General features: G+C 41.9%; 1 protein-coding gene across 13 annotated transcripts in view; it reads left to right on the top strand.

Moving 5' to 3' along the window:
• The window catches only part of LOC141758812 (shisa family member 6), a 76,408-nt gene that overhangs the window by 26,291 nt on the left and 25,661 nt on the right, over positions 1 to 24,456 (top strand). For 6 of the 13 annotated variants that reach the window (XM_074620515.1, XM_074620521.1, XM_074620520.1 and 3 more), the window contains exon 5: positions 22,981 to 23,019. The exons of the other annotated variants lie outside the window; for them this stretch is intronic. In XM_074620515.1, the coding sequence (XP_074476616.1) occupies positions 22,981 to 23,019 (39 nt within the window). The remainder of the gene's footprint in view (positions 1 to 22,980; positions 23,020 to 24,456) is intronic. 13 annotated transcript variants of the gene reach the window in all.

The raw sequence follows: 24,456 nt of genomic DNA, 5'->3' as shown, positions 1-24,456 counted from the left end.
AGAGCAACAACCATGTTTAGCAGCCCTGGTCTGAGGCTGATAAATGTCTCCTGTTGTCGTGATAATCAGTAATCATTATCAATTTACAGTGGGCAATTGTTTACTGAGCACCTAAACAATTGGCTAATTTCACATTCACAGATGGTAAACCATTATAGGACACCTTTTGCTTGTTGCTCTCAGTGAATTAGTGCTGTGATAATCCAATTCACTGAACTGGGACGACCAAACCTTTAAACGTACCTTTTTATCATCTCTGCAATATATTTAGCAACAAGCCAACGACAAGTCTCTCTGCCTCTTCATAAAGCAGGTGGTGTTTTCCCGGGCATCCATTTCACACTGTTGTTCATGCAACATGCAAGCTGGAGGGACGAGGGACCGACACCTCGGGAAGCTTGCCATTAGGCTCCAATTTGGAAACTCGCGCAAGACATGAGTCTCTGTCAGGCTGATGAAGCTACTCCATAAGCTGTTGGTTATTGAGAGAAACCATGTCTACATGTTCAGCGTTCCCGGCCCTCTCCGAACAGAGTGCCATATTGCCTCCACATTGTCAGCGGTGCAGATTCTGTGAACTTTTCACATGGTGGGGCGCTTGAACTATCGCTGATAGAGGCTACAGGTATTCAATCTACACACGCCCAGACTGTGGGGTAATAAACAGGGGGGGCTGAGCTATTATAATTGAAAGACCCCTTCAATAGCGATAAATAATGAAGTTTCCCTGGGGGCCATTAGGGGTTGGGGAAGGGAGAGCGTGGGATGAGGGGAGGTGTTCTCATATATATATCGAGCCAGCCTGTTAACCCCACGCTGAGTGAGGGATGGAGGGAATATGATACAGGTGTGAAAACACAGGAGGGGGAGTCACTCACACTGCTTCATTATGAATCAACTGGAACAAGTCTATGCATGACGTGATTGTGGTATTACCATTATCTGAGGAGTTATTTACTGGCATTTATAATTTCAGTCACGAGTAGACATTAGAGACCCATACCAGTGGTTTTCTATCTATAGCCAGTGGCGTAAATGATGACGGTGAAACCGGTGTGGCGCATCGGAGCCCAGAAGCTGTCAGGGGCTTAAAGATCACCTTCCTACACCGTGTTCACACTGAATCCGTTATATGCACTTCTGTTACGTCATCTAAACAAACCACGTAGGCTTCCTATCAGCTGTGAGCTCGAGATCAGACTGGAGACGTAACCACTTATCTTCCTCCCTTTGTTCTTTTTAAACAGAAAACACACGTTTAATATTGTGATGTTTACTGGAAATGTACAATATAGCCAACAGCTGCAGGAAACTTTCAGCTCTCTGGTGATCTCCCTCCAGCCAGCTGACACCTTATTTAATTTTTTCTGGTGAAATGAGGAGGTATTGTATGAATAACTCTTCATTTCAACTTCACCACGGCCAGGACATTCCAATAAAAAAGGACATGGTTCTTAAGGAGTTTTGTTAATGACTTTGCACAAGACCTGTAGGATAAACTTCTAATGGGTAAGCATTGATAAATGTGGTGCTCCGGCTGCTGTCCTTGGTGCTGATCTGAGGCTGGTTTGCAGGATGGGAGTTACGTGGTGAGCCTCTCCCTGGTGGCAGAGCAATTGTCTGCTTTGCAATTGTCTGGAGTGGTTGTGTGTGTACGTGCATGTGTGCGCACGAGCGCATGCTTATGTTTGGCACTGGGGCCAATCACAATTACGTTACGCTGCTGGTTATACCCCATGAACTACAAATTATAAATACGCCACCATTTTTTCAAAACATGGTTAGGGAAATTTGAATGATTGTTTTCCAAAAATTCCTGGCAACAATTTGCTTCCATTCGTATTGTAAGAAAATAAAAGGAAACCAACGGCTACTGTTCCAGGCAGCCGTAGGTCTCCAAACACTGCAGACTTTATGTTGACTGTCATGGATTACACACGTCAATTTAAGTTTCAAAAGCCTGAAAATTGATAGCACGTGGAAATGAATGGAAACCAATGAGTCCCTGGAGTGGTAGCCATTAGTTACCATTCATTATCTGACAGTATGCCCAGACTGCTGAACCTTGCTTCAGTTGTGTAATCACAGTGAACAATAAGCATGATATTTGTCAGTTATTATTTTCAGGTATTGGAATGCAGATATTTCAAATTAATCAACATACAAGATTCAAAAGCCTGCTTATTGATCATCATACTGTATAGAAATGAATAGAGACTGCTGGCTGCCTGACATGTTAGAAGTACATCCAAACACTCTACTGTACTGTATGTAAAATATATGCATGATTTGTAGTTAAACACACTGCTATGGTCCTTTAAAATAATAGCCTAGTACTTTTTCCAACCTTTCCCTCTAGATTTAGGAGTAGCACAGCCTCTACAATAGCACTTAGTTCATCATGTGACACTAAAACCACTGACACCTACGCTAAAGAAATTCTATTAGGGGTTTAGCAGGCCCATAAATCAGAATGGCCCACCCTATCCATTCTCTGTTAAGGATGTCTGTGGGATGCATGAGGCATTTAAATGGAAATTAATTTGTTTCAATTACATTGCAGGTTTTACGGACCCTTTTTTTATATAGCTGTTGTTGGGCAGAAACTTTAATCTCATCAGATGTGGGCGACATGACGGCTGATAGCTTAGATTTAATAAAATATAAACAGCCTAATGTGATGTTGTGTTTTGCGCTGGTGGTTCAGTGCTTCGTGGCAGAGGAGGAACAAAATCAAGATGCAAACTAGCTTTTCTTTTCCCGAGACCATTGCACATTCCTGCCATGCGAGTCACATGCCACTGCCTATAGAATATGCACATAGTAATTGGCACACCCTTGAAGCGCTTTCAAATCAACCAAAATTAGCAGCGTGCTGCCGCTTCTGACAGATATGAGCTTTTCAATCCTCTTCCCAACTGAGTGGAGGAGTTTTCTGTGTCTTAATTACCTCACATTTGGCACAGTGCACCGCAAAAGCTAGCGGGAGCCGCGGGGAGTTAGGGACTCAGCTGAGACACTCAGACAGCGGTTGGTGACAGAAGCCAGGGGAGGATGCAGTGGAGAAAAAGCTCCCAGCTAGCATGCCTGGGATGACAGGAGCGGCGGTGGAGGGGGGTGGGGGATGGGGGGGGGGCAGAGATCCCCCGAGGAGGAGCAGAAGAAAGAGGAAGAGCTAGCTCAAGAGAGAATTCCCCTCAGGCACGTATGGCAGAATTGAAACATCCATACGCCGGCGTAAAACAGAAGATATTCAGTGTGTCGATGCTCTCAGTCTCTCCCTTTTCCTTTGGAGATATTGTGTACTGGCTGGTCGGTTTTATTTTGCACACAACTCCAAACCCCCCAGGAGTGCTGACAGTAGTAGAGGAAGACAGTGATGCTTCAGAAGCTCGAGACTGGGAATACAATGTCATGGTCAATGTGCAAATGGATATACAGCATATAGTTATATATGTGATTTCAGCACTCCGTATGTTCTGTGATTCTGTGTCTGCTGACATCACTGGACTACCTACTGTGAATTTAACATTTATCATCACATCATATTAAAGCTGCAGTGGGAAGAAATGGAGCAAATATGATCGAAAAAAGGTCACTGTATCCTGACAGTCGTGCATGAGATAGGTAATATGAAAAAAATCATGTTCCTCTGTGTCCTCCGGTGCTCCTAATGGCGTCTGCAAGATTTCACAGACCGGAGGAAAACAAGCAGTCAGAGCTGATCTGGAGTCTGCCGTCCTGCTGCCGTCTCTGAGCAGCTGTCAATCACTCGCTAACTATGACCAAACGGTCAAACTAGGCAGCGCTGATCAAATATGAATCAATATTCTGTTACTGTAATGTCTATTTCTCTCCTCAGATATTCTCAGAATCATCTTGTAGTGTACTGTTTAGCTGTAACATGAGAAAGTTTGTGACCCGGAAGCCATGTTGAGATCAGTTGAGGAAATACCAAGCACTGCCCACCAGCCGGAGCACAGCCAATAGGAGCACTCTCTCTCTCAAATGACCTGTGATTGTCAAGGTCAAGGTCAAGGTCAGGGAAAACTTTATTATCCTCTAGGGGCAATTTGTTGTCCAGTCAGCAGTATCACACAGTCATCAAACAACAACAATAAACACAATAAATAGCCTATTAAAAGCAATAAATACAAAAACGCTTACAACATACAGGGCATTGTTTAGGAAATCAATGGCAGTCGGAACAAAATAATTTCTGAGCCTGTTGGTCCTACATTTAGGCAACTGTATCTGCGGCCTGACGGGAGCAACCTGAACTCAATGGACAGGGGATGGACAGGGGACGGCTAGGATCAGCTAGGATCAGCTAGGACTGACTGAGCCTTCCTCAAGGTCCTGCTTTGAAACAAAGGAGCCAAGTCATTCAGGGCGGCGCCCGCAATTTTGCTGCACACTTTGACTATGCCCTGCAACCTATTCCTGTTTTTGAGGGTAAGCAACCCATACCAGCTGATAAAAGAGAAGGTCAAGACAGACTCGATAAAACAAGAACATTTTCATAAAAGTATTGTCCACCTTAAAACTACAAAGTTTACCGTCAAACTCTCCCGTCACAGGCTAGATCTTCTAAAGTCTGAAAACAGAGTCTAGTTTTCTCTCAGAACACTTGAATTACAATATGCTGAAAGCATATATTTTCCCAATGATGCCAAATATATTCTGCCTACTGAAGCGTTAACTGAAAGAAGCATCTAAACATCACTACCTAGACACCCTTCTGTCTCTAATGCTGGACAAACAATACCTCAGCAGGTGCTGAAATAACATATACACGGACAGTATAGTGAGGACTAACATTAGCAAGCTAGGCTATCTAGCTTCTACCTTCAGAGTGGAATACAAAATCAACAGCACAATGGGACTTCCCAAGAAGGTCGTAAAGGGACTAACAGCTTACATTGCTAATGATGAATTAGTAGCACTACGGGGCGGCCGTGGCTCAGAGGTACAGCAGGTCGTCCATCGGAAGGTCGGCGGTTCACATGTCAAAGAGTTCTGGACCCCAAACTGCTCCTGAAGGCTGAGCCATCGGTGTGTGAATGTGTGTGTGAATGCTGACATGTAGTGTTGAGCGCTGAGCGGTCGGAAGACTAGAAAGTCCATTTACCATTACTATGTGGACTGTTGAAGGGTAAAAAAGGGCATTTGTATTGTTTGTAGGCTATACAGTATTAGTTAACACTTTCCAGTCAGTAGCACACAACAAAAGTTGCCATTGTGTCTCCTATAGTAACAGCAGCTTTTAGTTATGAGTCAACTGGTGCCATGGGAACTGCCCACCCAGAGGTTTGAGGCTTATTACTCCACATATATGTCCAAAAATGGTTTTACCCTCTTTTAAAAGACTTTGTTGCTGTATGTAATATGCACCAATAGCTCTAACACCATCACGGTAACACATTTTCTTACTCGGCTTTAAAATGGCTATCACATCCATTGTCAACAATATACCAATGAAATGCCAGAATTAAATAAAATCCTTTCAGCTGGTGTTGAGACACCACAGGGTTCCAATCACATAAGGGCCCTTAAGTCCTCCATTAAATTTACTAACTCCAGTTAGGTAGAAACTTAAAGTAAAAGCCTAATACGGCAATTTCCAGCCGGTTGTTTTCTCTGAGTTAGTTGATAGTGGAAAAGCACAAAAGACCCTGCAGAGAGAATTGACTCCTGCAGACGACGGCGATGCACTGCAAATGCTGACGGCACCCGAGGTGTTGGTGTAAAAACTGTTCTCGTGTCCATGCTACAACACTCTGCTACCCGAGCCCATGTTTGCTTGCTCGGTCTTTTAATCATAACGGTCAGCTGATTGTGGGTAAACCGTGCACGGAGACGGCAGTGACATGACACTGATGTGAGATGTTGTGATGCTGCAAAACATAGTTGTCTACATAAACAACTGGACCAGCGGTGGATGTCGAGAAGCCTTTTCAATCACGTCTGCTCAGTGTCATTGCAGAGGCTGTTTCAGTTCTCCTGATAATACACCGTCTACCGAGGCTTCGTGTCGTAGCCTGCCGTGTATAGTTTCTGTCCATTTTAAACCACACAAATTAGATCTGCCTCCAGTTCAATTGTGCTCCCTTCACTAAACTGCCTCTATTCCCTTGATGTGGCATTGATCTGTCTACTCAGAGCATTGTCTGTGCCAGCCTGACCAGCGCCATCAATATTGCATCAGGTTCAGTCTAAACAGCTCAGAACTCTTTTGCAGTCCATCCCGGAGAGAGGTCATAAAAATCATGCCTGTCGTCAATCCCTCAGCGAGGAGAGTCACCCTATAGCTTTATTCTGTACACCCGAGGACAGAATCATTCGCATGCTTTCCTTTTTGTGCCAAGAGGTGAGGTTAGGGAATGATACTCTGCAAAAAAGGGACTTTTACATTATTAATGGCCTCAAACATTAATTAGTAATCCCCGGTAATTAGTGTTTGGTCCTTTCATCACCCGGAATCAGCTGTTCCGAGAAAATTAAATGTTTACAAGAGAGCGAGTCAATATTTGCTCGCTGGAAGTTAAATTGAATTATCTGAAGAATTACTTCTGAGCACTCAAACCCACCTGAGCAGCCCGGGGAGTTGATACCGTCCAGCTCTGTCGTCTGGAACACGGTTGGACCAGATTTTGGCCCAAACTCCACCTGACTTCTCATTGTTTCCTCCTCCATCTCCCTCTTGATCATGGGGGGGTTTATATCTGACAGACACAGCAATCTAGGGAAGCATGAAGATATTAAATTAAACCAGGAGGAATCAGCCATGCAGCTGCCACAATGCCCTCTGGGAAATATAGTAAAAAATTGAAAGTGTTTCCAGAGGATGATAGCTGCGGCGCTGGCAGCTCATTGACTTCCAGCCCTTTAGCTAGCTCATTAGCCTTTTAGCTATTGCTGATTCGGCAGACCCTGGTGGCTGTGGTTATGCTGATGTTCAACTGTCTTGTTTAAGATTATCTCAAAACCCACAGTCTCTGTTGTTGTGACACATAATGGAATTTGATAGAGATTAATGCACAATTAGGGTCACGTGACAGCCTTCATGTCTAAATTGGTTGTTTGGGTTGAGCCACCGGAGCCAAAGGGACCAAGGACACGGCCTATTTGTGGAACTGAGCTGACTAATGATCTCGTCCAATGCAACAATACCGCGCTGCTATGTTGGACTCTATTTTAAGAACACTAATTGAGGAAATGTAATTTTCCCAGTAAATCTTCTCAATTTGATAGGCCACATATTTACATGGCAAAAGATCTAAAGGATATATCTATAAAAAAAAAGGTCTTATATAAGTGTTCTTTGAAGCAACTCCCCCCTAATCATTTAACAGGGCATCACTAATGCACTCTAATTTGTCCTAATTGAATTTGACTATGCTAGTTTGAGTGGAGCAGATGCATTTGTGCTGAGAAAAACGACTTCTCTTTTATACAATCGTGTCCATACACCGTCCAGAAATTATGATATACAAAGAAATTAGAGGAGGTTGCTCAAATTTGCACATTTGAGTGATAGTTCTTTTTATGCTGGAGTTGGCATTAGGCTGTTAAAGGAGCAGTGGGTGGGATCTAGTGGTGAGGTTGCAGATTGCAACCAACTTAAGCTTCTCATGTGTGCTGCCAGAGTGTGGAAAAACTATGAAAACATGAATTGCCCTCTCTAAAGCCAGTTGTTGTGAGAGAGTAAGACAGTGTGCGTGGAAAGGGAGTGGTGAAGTAAGAGAGACAGAGCAGCAGCGGCGGGAGCGAGTAACGTTATTAACACTGGACCAAGCAGGAGAAGTTAACAGTGTTTGGTTTGTCCGATCTGATGTACTGTTTAAACATGTAGATATGAAGGGCTCATTCTAAGGAAACAAAAACACAATTATTCTTATTTTCAGGTGATTAGATACTAAAGAAGACATGCTTATTAATATTATATTCCATTTCTGCCAATAGATCCCCCTAATTGTTACACACTGGTCCCTCAAGTTTAAGTCGACCTGTTCTCACTCCCAACTCATCAAATACCGCCGACTGGGCAGCGCCCCTCGGCATCAGAGACCGAGAGTCAGTGTGCTGACTTGACTATGACTTGCCCCAAACTGCATGTGATTATCCTAAAGTGGGCATGTCTGTAAATTCATTCACATATCAGAGGTCAAGAGACCCCTTTGAAAATGACCATGACAGTTTTTCCTCGCCAAAATTTAGCGCAAGTTTGGAGCGTTATTTAACCTCCTTCACGACAAGCTAGAATGACATGGTTGGTACTGATGGATTCATCAGTTTTTTTAGTTTCATATGATACCAGTATCTTCACTCTAGCTTTCAAACACTACAAACCCACTACAACCTAAAAATTGTAAGTTGCGTAAATTTGTTAAAGAAATTAGTGAGGTTAAAGTATTATTTATTAATTGTTTTTAATTATTATTAATCTTGTGGGTGACCAAACAACCCTTCAACTGTCATCTGATTCAAATGTTAAATCCTGATTGGTGGAAGTATGTGACATCACCTCTTTCCAATTTAGCTCCACCCACTTCAAACCAGTGAGAATGAAAAATAAAAAAATCAGACCAAAGAATAAAAACAGGTGAACAGGTGAAGAAACATTTTGACTGGAGGTAAAGTCAGCTCGTCACTCAGCGAGGCAGCGGAGGCACCGTGAATGAACTGACATTGTATAGTTCAGGATTAGGCTACACCGGTTGCATACAAATTAACCCAGATGGTACACTGTGTGTGTTAAATGTCATTCATTCAAACTTGATCTGTTGAAAAAGTGACAGCCCCAATAGCCTGAATCTTTCACACGGGCTGGTGTCAGTGGCTGTTACCTCATTTAAAGGGTGAAGCTAGTACTTTGTCACTGTTGCTCTCTCTCTCTCTCTCTCTCTCTCTCTCTCTCATTGCGTGCAGAGGCTAGTCAAGGTCAGCGCAGACATATCCCTCCCAAAATGCCTTTGACAGGTAACACAATGACATCCGGGAGGACAGAATGTGAGTGATATTTCTAAAAGTCCTCCAGCCTCTTTCATAAATAGCACGGCTGCCGTCTGTCCTTCTTGACTTCCTTCCCCTGGCAGGCTGATTGATAGTGATGCACATAATCCATTATTTTGACCCCATTGATTGAGCCCAGCAATCAAAGATCAGTGTTGTGGCAGAGGTAACCGGACCCTCCTATGAGACGGCTCCGTCGCACAGGCGCAAGCAAAGGTGTCAGCCGCCGGCCTACTAATCACCCTATGCCGTGAGTAATGGCTATGGAAGCAATCACGGAGGAAATGCATCATCTCTACAGACCCTCCATCTATCAACCTGACTCGCTCTCATTTGACTGAAACGCATGCCAACGTGAAATATGACACTTTGTCAAAGGCAGAGGGAGCACGTTGGCTCTGGAGCTGCAGAATGTAATAATTAAACACACCCATAAAGACCCATTGTATTTCATCCATTGACACATACGTGTTGCGCATTTTCTGAAGCTGTTTTCCCTGGGTAAACATTTCATGCTTGGCTCCAGTGCATAATTACAATGCTTCACCAGTTTATACAGAGTTACAATATAGGCCTACTAACAGTCATTTTCCACTTCAGTCATCTTTCAATTTGTCTCCCCACATGATATCAACAGAGTAATGGTGGGAGAAGAAAGAAATGCCTCGCTTTGCACACCATCAAAAAACTATTTGTCAGAGAGTTTGATGTGTTTGGCCCAAACAAAAGCCACAAGCGGGCGTCCTCCGCTAACCCATCCTTTTGATGGTTTGCATTATGAAGGGGAGCAGGAGAGATTCCCCGGTTTGCTTTACAAATCTGGGATATATGAAGTTGTTTGTGTTGCAGTTTTGGTTGTGCACATGTAATTTCACACAGTGGGGGAATGTTTCCTCTCCAACCACAGGAGTCCTCAGTCCCATCACCTTGCAATCTGCAGACTGGCCTCTTCCTGCCCTCTTCTCCAGAGTGCCTCTCCATTATGCTGCATGTTGTTAATCTCAACAGGTGCCCAGAAAATATTTGCACAAGGAGCTCTAGATTTGCTAGTTCAGGAGTAAACTGAAGCTTGACGACAAACATCAAGGCAGAGTTGGAGTGGAAACTGTGGAGGACACAGACGGGCTTCCTTTCAATAAGCACTAATGAGCCACTTTAGCAAAGCAAAATGACCAACAATGTCAAACGGGGTCCTTCACCCCGTAACAAATTCAGATGATGATTTATGTTTTTGTACATCTAACGAATGCAATATTTGTCATTTTGAAACAAATTGCCACTGCATCTCTGGAAATGAATTCTATAGATTTTCCTTTCTGCTCGTTCTGGTTTTCTCTCAGCGAGGTTATTACTTAATTAGATCTGAGGAAGGCTCTGTCAGATATCTCCCCCTGCCTCCGACTGAGACTCGCCGTACCTCAGTCGCTCACATAGAATACTGATCGCTTTAACCAATTACCTGACATCAAATCTGAACTAATACATGAATACATTTCCACAAAACCTGTTTGTACCTTGTTTTATTTTTCCTTTGCTGCTGTGGGGTGAGTCACTGTTTTTCAAGTTTAGATGGAATTTAAATCTTCGAGTTTTACTACTCATTAGAGAAAACAGCAAAGAATTCAAATCATTCTAATTAAAACTAAATATCATACAAAGGAAGGATCCCCGCAGCATTTCATGATGTTTTCACGCTCAGTGAGTTTACTCTGTCAGAACATTGTGTACTAAATTATCATCCAAAACTCTTTCTGTGATTGCTGAATTCCATCACCTGATTCCTGTAAAATAAATAACATGTTTGGACAAACTACAGTACACAGTGCCTAGAAAAAGTAATTGGCCGAGCTCATCAGACCATATAAGCTTCTTCTAGCTAACTTCAATCTGTTCCTCTGACCAAATGGTGAACGTCATGTGAGGCCAATTGTTGTGGTATATACGTAGAAGTGTTTTTCTGATTGGATGCCTCTATCAGCAGGACGGTGGCATTTGTCTGTGCCTTCCATATCGCTGTTGACAAAAATATGTTTTATGATGGGACAATGCTATGGTTAAAGTTACAGTGGGTAGAAATGGAGAAAATATGATTACAGTCACTATATCCTGACAGTAGTGCATGAGACAGGTAATCTGAAAAAAAATCATGCTCCTCTGTGTCGTTCAGTGTCCTCCAGTGTCCTCTGGTGTCCTCCGGTGTCTTCCGCTGTTCAAATATGAATCAATATTCTGTTACTGTAATGTCTATTTCTCTCCTCAGATGTTTTCAGAAACATCTTGTAGTGTACTGTTTAGCTGTAAAATAAGTTATAGATCTGTTGAGGAAATACCAAGCACCGCCCACCAGCCGGAGCACAGCCAATAGGAACTCTCTCTCTCTCTGAAGTTACCTGTGATTGGTCAAAGTCTCCCGTCACAGGTTAGATATTTTAAAGCCTGAAAATAGAGCCATGAGTATGCAGAGCCTGAATATGCTGAAAGGTTATTATGGAATTTCTGCCCAATGATGCCAAAAATATACTGAATACTGAAGCTTTAAAGTTTATTAGGTTTAGGCACAAATATGATTTGGTTAGATTTAGGGAAACATTGGGTTTAGATTACAATTACTACTTTGTAGTAATTTGTTAAGGTACCTTTGTTGTCATGGTTACAATAATAACTACTTAATTGAGTTTGGGGAACAATCATGGTCAGGGTTTAAATAAAACGATGTTGTCTTGCAGTTGGAAACAGGTAACGTTGGTGTCACGTGTCCAACATTTCTGCTGAGCCAACCTTCCTCCTCCGTTTGTAAGGACAGCCTGCTCTAGGCAGATTTACTGCGGTGCCGCACTCTCTCTATTTCTTAATGATTAATTTTACTGGACTCCAAGGAAAGTTCAGTACCTCGGAGGTTTTCTTGTATCCATCCCCTGACTTATGCTTTTCAATCACCTTTTTTTTTTTCTAGATACAGCTCTATTTATACTACAATTCGAAAAGAAAAAATGGCAAAAAGAGAAAAGGATTTACTTCCCTGTGGGATCTAATCACGATGGAATATTAACATGCCATTAATATGGCGCCATAAACCTCATCCCAAGTTACCCGCCCCACCTAGCTCCCTCCAGTCCGATCCGGCGGGCCACAGAATTAATCACAATTGCTGTGATCAGTGCAGCCGATGTGACTGGTGGCACTTTTCTGAAATGTTAATAAAGCCATATTGAATGGTGCACTATTCTCGGCAGGAAGTCCGCAGCCTGTGGGCTGCTCACTAAATCTCAATGACTTCATTAACTCATTACCATGAGCCACGGCATGCAGTTGCCAGCAGCAATTAAAACACAACAGAAAAAAAGCGGTGTCCTTGGGCCACTGTTCTGCTTGCAGGACTGATATGCTTTACTAGATTCAGCAGGATGATTGACGTATCAATAGGCGCCGAGGTGGATTAAATGGACTCAATCAATATTGAGATTTGTCTCAATCGCAACTGAAGCAAATTGTGCACACCTCGTCAAGTGCTTTTGTGCGTCAGGCTGTGCGACAATGCTGCTGTTGAAGCAGGGTATCCTGTCTGTCACATCCAGGAATATGAATCTGAAGATTGTGTTTGAATTTTTAATGCTCCAAAAAATTTACTTTTCTAACTTATGTTAATTGAAAAATTACTAAAAGCTGAAGTCGCTGAAAAAAATCCTAGAGGGCATGAAAGGTCACCAAGATTTTCTGCCAGTACAGAGAAGACTGGTTAATATTCATCCCATCTTTTGTCTTTTTATTCCTTATTCAACCAGGAGGCCAGAGGAGACGGAAAAATTGTAACGTTCAATGAATATGTCAGGGTTTTAATTCAACTCTCTCCTCTGTCTTTTGTAGAAACACATTTCTATTCATGAAGCCAATCCTCCGTAGCCATGACACTGCATACTTATGTTTCTTTTGTAAAATTCCAGCAAAATGGTAATTAAATTGCAGCTGTGGGTTTCCGTCCCCTATGCAGACTTAAAGAAGCCTTTATCTTAGCAAATGACTGGCAGTCGATTATGAAAAACCCAACATTTCTTCTTTTTTTTTCCTCCTGCGTGAAGGCAGTCCACCCACACCTTCTGCTTTTGTGCGCACTATTGTTCATGGCTCCATTGTTAATGAGTTTAGAATTAACTGGCTGTAATGACTGGAGACGGGAGCCCCTGCTGAGCCTGATTGTGCTGGTGAATGGGGAGCTGGAGGAGTAATGTATGGACGGATGTGCACGCTGTGTGCAGGTATCAGTCTGTCGCTTGCTCAACGTGTTCTCATCCCAACTCGTCGTATACTGATGACTACACGTCGTTACTCTTTTCGGTCGCAATAAACGTGAGTTTAAGGTTGTGAAGTAAACGAGAATACGTGGGCGGGTTCAGTCAATAAAACCACTATAGTTAAGTTTAGGGAAAAACAACATGATGTGATCCCGACTGACTTAACTGTCTTTCAGAGGCTCTAGCAGGTTTTACTTTTGTGTGAAGTCTGTGAAATGGTCCTTTAACCCATTAAATGTGTTATTATCCTATTCTAAAATGGTGTATTTGAATATTTCTGCATACTGGGGTCCCTAAACAGTCTTGAATTCCATAAATTGGGTCTCACTGTAAAGCTAAGACTCTGGTGGATCCAATGAGCCCAACTGTATTCATGTGTGATGATGCTAGTCCCCATAGGAGACATTTCATTGTAGTGAGACCATTTTTTAAAACTTGACCTCCCTGTATAAAATGACCTGTGGTGACCTCTAGGATAATCACAGCCTCATGAAACGTTACAGCCACAAACTAGAGACCTAGGGCATTCAGAAGATGGATGGATCAAACTAGAGACCTAGAGCATTCAGAGGATGGATGGATCAAACTAGAGACCTAGAGCATTCAGAGGATGGATGGATCAAACTAGAGACCTAGAGCATTCAGAGGATGGATGGATCAAACTAGAGACCTAGAGCATTCAGAGGATGGATGGATCAAACTAGAGACCTACAGCATTCAGAGGATGGATGGATCAGACTAGAGACCTAGAGCATTCAGAGGATGGATGGATCAAACTAGAGACCTAGAGCATTCAGAGGATGGATGGATCAGACTAGAGACCTAGAGCATTCAGAGGATGGATGGCTTTTCTAGCTACATTGACAATAAGGGGGTTTCTGAGCAGTTTACACAACAGAAGTGCTCGCCATCTAATCTCCAAAACAGACGAAATCCCTCAAAACGTTTTTGATCCCAAATCACAGCATGGCTTCTTCTATGGTGTTCCTCAAGGTCTTGGTGTCTTAATGTGGTATTTTGGACGGATTATTGATCATTTTTTATCAATTCTCCAGTGATAAAAAATTGTTAAATTTAGCACAAAATCTGTGTAACAAATGGTACCAACCCAGAAATTGCAGCAACAATTTATGAGACATAATAGAGCATGGGGATGACCATCATATACTTCTATCATTATGTTCTAATCCCTTATTCACTTTCACTACTTATTTTTAAATAATGAATTCATTAATTAATTCATGTTTTTTCTGATTTATGACTAGAACAACTTAAAACACAGTGCTGAGCTGCATCTCAGATTAATCTTCAGGTTTCCAGCTTTCAGATGATGTACACCACTTCTATGTGACATCTACTGTTGACCTGCCTAAAGACCTCCTGTACCCCCCTAAAAAAGACAAACGGGTCTATTGTAGGTCTCAGAGGGTTAAAAGTACTACGTTTGTACAGTGACGGACCTGGACGGCAGACTCCAGATCAGCCCGACTGCTTGTTTTCCTCCGGTCTGTGAAATCTTGCAGATGCCGTTAGGAGCACCGAAGGACACTGGAGGACACAGAGGAACATGATTTTTTTTATTACCTGTCTCATGCACTACTGTCAGGATATAGTGACGCATTTTATAAGAATAACTTGTTTTAATCATATCTGCTCCATTTCTCCCCACTGCCGCTTTAAGGTTGAACCCTGCTATACGAGGTGGAGAAAGGGTAGCTGTATATCGGTGCATACAGCAGATTGTAGTAGACTAGCTGGGCTTTGGGGGCTCTCACTGTGTGCCTCCTGTGTCTCTTCTTCTGCTCTTCTTCTCTCCCCCTCTGTCCTGCAGCATAATTCTCTATAATGAGCTTGTGGACAGGAGATGAGATATGATTCTTGGAATTAAAACAGCATTTTCTACTTTGATCATCCAGCAGTGTGTGAAGCACTGAAATAAGACTCTCCCCTTCTTTATCGAATCTTTGCTCTCATTCTCCCTCTCTTAATCTTCCCCCTTGCTCGCTCGCCCTGCTCTATCTGAGCTTGGGGGATTGCTGTATGAGATGGAGAGTTAATGAAGAAAGCTTTTTTTCCTCCCTTGCAAGAAGACTGGTAAACTCTGGCAACTTTGTACTCTGCTTTTGTTAATCGTGTCACGATCGGCTTTCATGCTTTACAATCCCGACCCCTGAACCAGTTAAGCATAAATATTTTATATTTATTTCCAAGCCCCTGAGAATATGTCTTAAACAATTGCATGAGCCGCAACACAAATGAATCCAAACTATTCTCCTAAAGTTGGCTGAGCAGCTTTTTTTTTCTTCCGTGAAACAATCCCATCGACATCATCCCGTTTTATTCCCTTTCATTACACACCATCTTATTTTACATCACTTACAGGAAAAACAGCAGTTGCGCGGCCCCCTCGCTCTCATGCGCACACTCACACTCATAAGTGGCTTTGTCTTCGTAAACTGCAAGTGAGACGCAACATTGTCAAAGAGCCATTTAAGATGCTATCATCTAATATGGAGGCTGATGTGGGCTGGTGCTGGCAGCGTGGTTATGTAAGCAGCTTTCTCAGGGACTGATAGCAATCCAACACACCCAGCAGGGGAGCGGTAGTGTGTGTGTTTGTGCGTGTGTTTGTGAGTGTGTCGGGTGAGGGGTGTGAAACAAATCACACATTCAGTACGCTACATAATATTGCACCCAGTGTTTTGCCACAGGTACAGAGAGAGAGACACTCTTTCGCGCCAATTGATTTGTTAATATGCTAATGTACCATGATTAGCGAAGCAAGAAACCGAGCATGTTTTCGCTCAGTGAGGTGTTGATTGAAAGAAATCCACAACCGGGGTGGCAGATGAGACAGAAATGCACATTTTGGAGATGAAAACCTTGAACTTTTTATTGTAACTACAGGCCAAAATAGATACTTAAAGTGGCAGTAGGCAGTATATTTTTGGCATCATTGGGGAAATAATCCCATAATAACCTTTCAGCAAATTGTAATTTAAATGTTCTGAGAGAAAATTAGACTTCTGCACCTCCTCGCGGCTCTGTTTTATCTTGTAGTGTACTGTTTAGCTATAAATGAGAAAGTTTGAGAAATGAGAAAGCACTGCCCACCGGCTGGAGCACAGCCAATAGGAACGCTCTGTCTCTGAAATGACCTGTGATTGGTCAAAGTCTCCCGTCACAGGCTAGACGTTTTTTTAATGCCTGAAAAGGTTATTATGGAATCTTTGCTCAATGATCCCAAAAACGTGTTGCCTGCTGAAGCTTTAATAATAACAGACACAAAATGTGAGTAGTTACTGGGGAACTAACGAGGAACTAACTGCTAGTGAACTATCAGTTTATGAGTAACCATCACTCAGATTATATAGAGTAGCTGATTATTATAAAACGAGTGAGGGACGAATCAAGAACGACCTGATCATTGATGAATCGTTAATGAGTGGAGGACAGACTGGGAGATCCTAAATTAATGAATCATTAAGTAATGATTAGTGTATGAATAGATGTGCCTTGATCATACTGACCACCTTCATGAGTCGTTCCTGATGAACTCTGAATGAGCTGCTGAGCGGCAATCTTTCATCAACCTTGATTACTACCAAGAGAAATGTTGGTGAAAACTATAAAAAATATGCTGCAATTAACTGGAATTATCCTTTAAATCATAATTCCATCAGTGTAGGTTTCCTCTTCCTCAGACTGTGTATCAGTCGGGCAGTAAAACAGTAAAGTGTGCTAACAGCAGCTTTGCGTGCTACAATGAAAGCTCAACATCACAACGACGCATTCGTGGCGATGCATTGATGAGCAGTTTGTTTGAATGCGGTTTCAGCTTCCAGGCTCATGAGCTGAATTCTTCGGCACCATTAACAAACATGGTTTATGAGATATTACATATGCCAGATTATGTGTTAATATGAAATGCAAGAGTATGTGAAGTCTTACAGTCATAAAAAAGCATTTAGCTTTATTGAGGCATACATCACAGCATGGCAGCAGCCCCTGGAGTCTCTGTTCCCATCATGGAACCTTAAAGCTGCAGTGGGTAGAAATGGAGCAAATATGATTAAAAAAAGTTATTTTTATAAAACGGTCACTATATCCTGAGAGTAGAGAATGAGACAGGTAATCTGAAAAAAATGTTGTGCCTCTGAGTCCTCCGGTGTCCTCCGGTGTCCTCCTACGAAGAGAGTGAAGTGTTACCCTCACTTCTTCTGGCTGAATTTGGTTCTTGAAGACTAAAAAAAAATCCACTTACCTTGGCTCCGTGTATATTGTGAACACATGACACGTTCGCGACTGACATTTTAGAGGGCTGAGTCCACATCATTGATTTCAGGAGATAGCCATGCTGATATGTCAAGGCCGGCCGGGGTAAGGGTGGCTGGAAAATGCAGCGGAGCCCTCGTAGAACGAGTTACCTTGGTGCTGAAAATCTGAGCAAACATTGTTAAGTGCTGATGGTGGGCATGCTGGCAAGAAGATTTACCCTGGGAGGGAGGTCTCCTCGGTGCACTGACTCCTCTGCAGCTTTTCACTCAAAGTTGTCTTTCCCCTTAGTGATGCAGCACCAGAAAGTCAGGGATTGCTGCCTGTTACAGCCAACATCACTCCTGCTGACTGTAGGGAGGTGTAGCAGTTGACTGTAAAAACACAGTCCTATTCCAATTAAGGAGCATAACCAATGTCGAGCTGCCAACTACACTTATGTCATTTGTAGCATTTAAGTCTCATTTTTATAAATTGCATCCCTACACTGACAGTCAGTGTTAAACCTTTTGATTTTCCTCCTCTCCCTGCATTACAAGAAAATTGTGCATTAAAATAACTGACTGCTTTACGTGGCAACGCTGTGAAATAATACAATCGTTTTCTCGTGCAGCGCTGAAGGAACTCCTGAATCTTCCAGGAGCACTCATCAACCTCACTGAAATACTGCACACATAAATATACTGCGTGATGTTGAGTCAGGAGAACTAATTCTTGGGCATCAAGGTTTCTTGTCACATTTTGGTTCTAAATAACCACGCGGGAACACTCAGGCCAGTAAACTGATGTGTGAAAGAACACAAATGGATGAGTTTGGTGTTTTGTAGTCTCGCGTAGGCAGACCTATATCCACGGCGCTGTGTCAGTGCTAAAGAAAGGTCTTGCTCAACACATTATCATTCTGCTAAAGGGGAATAAACACTCTGGCTTGTTTGTATTTCTTTAAACCAATCACGATCGACTTGAGCGGTGCTAAACCCATGTAGCGGACGGTGGTCTTGCTAAATAGGTAGCGCAGATAGGGGAGGTGAATGCCAGCTGGCAGACTTATACCCACAGTCTTCACATCCGGTGAGTCTGACTAAGCCTTTTGCAGCTCATACTGTATGTCAGGGTCACTAACAGATGAATTACCTACATTACCTCAACCAAAGCAAAGAAAATACAACTACTAAAGCTGAAGGTCTGAAGCAGTCACAGATTGTCCCAAGTCTTAAGCCGGTATAATCGAGTTCACTGGGTCCTCCATGTCCCACACTACAGGATACGTCTGCAGCGTCCTCATTATCCCGCCTCATAGGGACCAAACAAAGGACGCAGGAGATGACAGAGTGTGTCCTCCGGGGGAAACACTCCACAACCATCAATATGTCAGCCTTGCATTACATGTCTGATGGATTTATCAAGCCATCGATAAGTTATTGACTGGAATAACGCTGAAGGTCATCTTGTAGGAATCTCCAGTATCCCTGCTTAATATACAGTAAGAAGTGACTCAGTGGTCTTTGTTTGTTCCTCTAAGGTGCAAGGAGTCCACATTTCACTGCCTCATGAGGTCAGAACAACCAAAATAAATCTAAGGGGGGGTTATCAAGAGCTACTAATCAGTATCAATGTACGGAAAGTCACGGATGCCAATATTAAAATAATTTGGTCGAATTGGAATTTCATGTGAGATTTGTATGACAAATGTATTAAAATTAAAAATGAAACGACTCAACCATTATTTCACTATTTTTCAACAAAATCATGCCAAAGTGGTTTAGAGATATAAAAACAGGTAAACACAATGACATAATAAATACTCACACTTGCACATCAAATACATGACACATATAATGTTGAAACAATTTTATATATTACTAATGTTTGAAAATGAATACAACGTTTAAATTTTTTTTCTGGCAATGACGGTAAAACTTCTGAAAAAATTAAAACAGAAGAAGGCTGGAACATGGACATATGAACAACAAACACCAGGCTTTCATCCAGGAGACTGCTGTTTGTGTCCACGTTACAATCAGCTGTTCGTTCGTGTCCCGTGTTCACAACATTCACTTTCATTTTACAATCATAGTAGTTTTAAGCCCAACCATGTTGTTTTTTCCTAAACCTAACTAAGTGGTTTTGTTGTCTGAATGTAAAGCGTCAGTATGTGACGAGTTGGGATGAGAACATGTTGAGTGTGTATGATATATAGGCTACTGGTCATACAGTGGTGCAAGGATGACGTATTTCTGTAGGTCAACCAGGTAGTTAGCATCATCCTGGTTCCCTCAACAAATTGTTCCATTGGATTTTGGATTATTGCAGAAAATAAGCTTTGTGGCAAATAAACGTTTATGATACATTTTGTTCAACAAGATAATCTCCATATATTAACACCACTTTATGATTTTGAAGTGTGAATGCAATCGCCAGAAGTAAAATATAAGGCTATAAATCTTCTACTACTCTCTGTAGTCCTGAAGGTCCATCTATTGAAAGTGAATGAGACACTGGGGAAGTGGATATTTCCTGGGTGAATGTAACTTGTGCTTGTTTTCAGAGCAGGCACGGCGGACCAACTAAGATATAAGGAATATTATAGCGGGCCTTTAGCCCTGTAATGGACAAATGCCATTGCAAATATTTCAACACAGTCTTACAGCAGTTTGTGAAATAATCACGAAATAGACGTGAATTTTCCTTTTTTTTCTTGACGCTCAGCACGACTTTCGACAACGTATTTTTAGTGCGTTTTCCTACAAATGTCCAGCAACACGTGACACACGTTTCTATTTCCGCTCCAGTCTTTTAAAAATAAAACTACTTAATTAGGTTTAGGAATAGATCGACTTGGTTAGACTTAAGGCAACAAACAACTTAGTTAGGTTTAGGAAAAGATTGACTCGGTTAGGCTTAAGGCAACAAACTACTTAGGTTTAGGAAAAGATTGACTCGGTTAGTCTTAGCCAACAAACTACTTAGTTAGGTTTAGGAAAAGATTGACTCGGTTAGTCTTAGCCAACAAACTACTTAGTTAGGTTTAGAAAAAGATTTACTTGGTTAGGCTTAGGCAACAAACTACTTAGTTAGGTTTAGGAAAAGATTGACTCGGTTAGGCTTAAGGCAACAAACTACTTAGGTTTAGGAAAAGATTGACTCGGTTAGTCTTAGCCAACAAACTACTTAGTTAGGTTTAGGAAAAGATTGCCTTGGTTAGGCTTAGGCAACAAACTACTTAGTTAGGTTTAGAAAAAGATTTACTTGGTTAGGCTTAGGCAACAAACTACTTAGTTAGGTTTAGGAAAATATTGACTTGGTTAGGTTTACGCAACAAACTACTTAGTTAGGATTAGGAAAAGATCGACTTGGTTAGGCTTAGGCAACAAACTACTTAGTTAGGTTTAGGAAAAGATTGACTTGGTTAGGCTAAGGCAACAAACTACTTAGTTAGGTTTAGGAAAAGATTGACTTGGTTAGGCTAAGGCAACAAACTACTTTGTTAGGTCTAGGAAAAGATCAACTTGGTTAGGCTTAGGCAACAAACTACTTAGTTAGGTTCAGGAAAAGATTGACTTGGTTAGGCTAAGGCAACAAACTACTTTGTTAGGTTTAGGAAAAGATCGACTTGGTTGGGCTTAGGCAACAAACTACTTAGTTAGGTTTAGGAAAAGATCGACTTGGTTAGGCTTAGGCAACAAACTTCTTCGTTAGGTTTAGGAAAAGATCGACTTGGTTAGGCTTTGGCAACAAATTACATAGTTAAGTTTAGGAAAAGATTGCGGTTTGGGTTAAAATAACACCAGAAGTGGCGTAACTTAAGTACGGAAGTTACGTGACAAAAACTACTTAGTTAGCTTTATGAACTATACCACGCATGAGCACGAGTATACACAAGAAGGCTGTAAAGGCCGGCGAATCGGCATAATGATGTTCAGTCATCTCATTTGGCCACTAATTAGCGACCGCCTTTTTTAAGACACGTTAATGCTTCGAAATTCACAAGTGGGATATTTACTAACATGTTTTATGTCGTAGAACAAAATGTTAAAATCTCTTCAGCTTTTGTTGTTTTTTGTCCGTCTTTGTATAATATCTTTTGTTTGTTTATATGTCCCTGTACCTGTCTCCACTTGTTTTGTAATCACTTTATCACACAATAAAAAACGAAAAAAAAAAAAAATGCTAACTCACTTCTGGGTTTTAGGACTCAGTGCTGCAGCTTTATACCAGACCAAGTAAGGTTGAAGAAACAGAACCACTGAGTGTATTGAATTCAGCAGGAGTGTGAAAGCAGATGTGCTATTTCTTCTTGTAAAGGTCATATGCTCTCACTTTAATGCACAATAAATGTTCTTGTTTTGATGAGAATGGCTTATCTGAAAATGAACTACAGTAGATAGAATACAGCATTGCACTGTTAATCTACAGTGTGCGCCCTCACTCCGCTGATACTGATGTTATGTGTACTTTAGTACTGAGATGTGCTGTTTGCATATTTCTCTGACAGGGGATTTCATGTAAACCTCCCGCTGCTATCGGTGCACTGATGTGGAAAAAATCTGCAATTCATGTTCATCAGTGTATCTACAGCGTGCACTCCCACCTCTTATCATGAATGTACTCCAAACTATAAAGGTTTATTTTGGTCAGTGGGTTTAAGGTCACAACTGGTGTGCATTATCGTTCAGACCTAGAGCCATGCAGAGAACGCATCCCAGTAGCTGTGTGTTGCTGTGTGGGAGGCAGCAGCGATGAGAAGCTGATGGTAAATCGATAGTGATGGATCAAAGTGCTGCATGGCTGGAGCCCCGCGGTGTCAGGGTGCAGGGAACAACAGTGAATTTTTACCCCTCCCCCCCTTCTTCTCATTATCTTCTCCTCCTACTCCAATTCTCTCTTTTTATCTTGAAATTCAAACTCCTCTCACTTATCCCACACTTGGTGACATTTTACTTGTGTGTCTGAATGTGTGTGTGTGCATGAGAGACAGAGAGAGAGAGAGAGAGAGAGAGAGAGAGAGAGAGAGAGAGAGAGAGAGAGAGAGGTGATTTGATGCTTTGTGTCATGGTGTCAGGTGGCATCAGCCAGTAGTTGATGGTGAGATAAAATGCAATCAATATCCAAACACTAAAATTGTTCTCTTTTCCAGCAGCATTCTGCACTACGTGTCCACATATCTGTCGCTATAACAATATTTGACTCATAAAAAAAGATGTTATTCATAAAATGAATCTATTGCACTGCTTTATTGTCTCGTGTTTGAGTGTTTCACTTGGTGTTGTGCCTTTAACCCTATCCCTGCTCTTCAGTGCAAATACAATAACTGCCGCGCTTGTTCAATGTGACTAAATCTTTTTCTGTTGTGTTACAAGCAGCACATTCTAATAAATAACCACTTGGTTGTGTTTTCTAGGAGAAAAACATGGGCCGGTCCGCTCCCAGAGTCACCATGGTAGGGATGGCTGTTCTTTGTTAAAGGGTCAAAGTTGCCTCTAACCACTACTTAATGATTTCTGTATTTCTCTTATGAGCCTGTTAATGATCAATAGTGGTAGTTTGAAGTCATATCTGATCAGTGTTTGGAGGCAGCTTACACCTGGAGTGTTAATTGTAGTGCAGTGCCTTCCCAGTATCTCTATATACCTAACCTGTGTATTTTCCCCTTGACATTTAGCTCTCCTGTCTGTGTGATGAGTCCATGTGCAGTCTGGTCAGTGTGCGCTGGTTCTAGGGGTGTAACGGTACACACAAAATTCATGGTTTGGTGAAAAAAAATGTTTAAGACAAGTGCAGCAGGTTTATAATGAACATACACTTATTCGCTTCAGATGAGAAGGTCGATACCACTCTTGTGTGTAAAGTATGGATCTGGAGCCAGGGAGGAAATTAGCTTAGCTTGGGTCTGTCCAAAGTCCAAAAGTATGTCTACCAACACCTCTAAAGGGCACTAATTAACACATACTACCTCATTTTGTTTAATTGGAACACAATGGCCAACAGCTAGCAGCAGTGACTTCTTGGAGTCTTGTCACAATGAGGTTGCCAGGCAAGTGCTAGGTGGATAAACTGTTGTTTGTCGAAAAATAATTACACTGCGTAACCCTGTTTTTACGCACTCTATGCAGTCCTGAAGGTCCATCTATTGAAAGTGAATGTGACACTGGGGAAGTGGCTATATCCTGGGTGAATGTAGCTTGTGTTGTTTTCAGTGTAGGCACGGCGGACCGACTAAAATTTAAGGAATATTAAAGCGGACCTTTAGCCCTGTAATGGACAAATGCCATTGCAAATATTTCAACACAGTCTCACAACAGCTCGTGAAATAGTCACGGAATCTAATCTATTTGATTTGAGAACATAGACAGTGAATTTTTTTTTTTCCTGACGCTCAGCACGACATTCAACAATGTGTTTTTCATCCGTTTTCCTATGATTGTCAAGCAACACGTGACGCACGTACCAATTTCAGCTCCAGTCTAATTAGGTTTAGGAATAGATAGATTTGGTTAGGCTTAGGCAAAAAACTACTTAGTTAGCTTTAAGAAAAGATCGCGGTTTGGGTTAAAAGAACTCCAGAAGTGGCGTAACTTAAGTACGGAAGTTAAGTGTCAAATAAATCAACTTTGAGTTGTGGTTTGACACGGGACACGAACAGCGGTCTCCTGGGCGAAAGTCCGGTGTTTGACCTCCTCCCTAAACGGTGTTCACCGCTCTCTATACTTCCTGGTTCACAATTATAAGGATTACATACCAACTGATTTCGTGTTGACATCACACAAAAAAAATTAAAGTATATGTACACAAATCAATACACTACTTACATTAAATACATTTTGTGACTATTTCACAAACTGCTGTGCGACTGGGCTGAATATTCAGGCTAGCATGT

The sequence above is a fragment of the Sebastes fasciatus genome, chromosome 20 (assembly GCF_043250625.1).
Source record: "Sebastes fasciatus isolate fSebFas1 chromosome 20, fSebFas1.pri, whole genome shotgun sequence".
In the NCBI taxonomy this organism is placed as follows: domain Eukaryota; kingdom Metazoa; phylum Chordata; class Actinopteri; order Perciformes; family Sebastidae; genus Sebastes; species Sebastes fasciatus.
The sequence above is the reverse complement of the archived record's forward strand: the minus strand, read 5'-3'. Positions and strand labels throughout refer to the sequence as shown.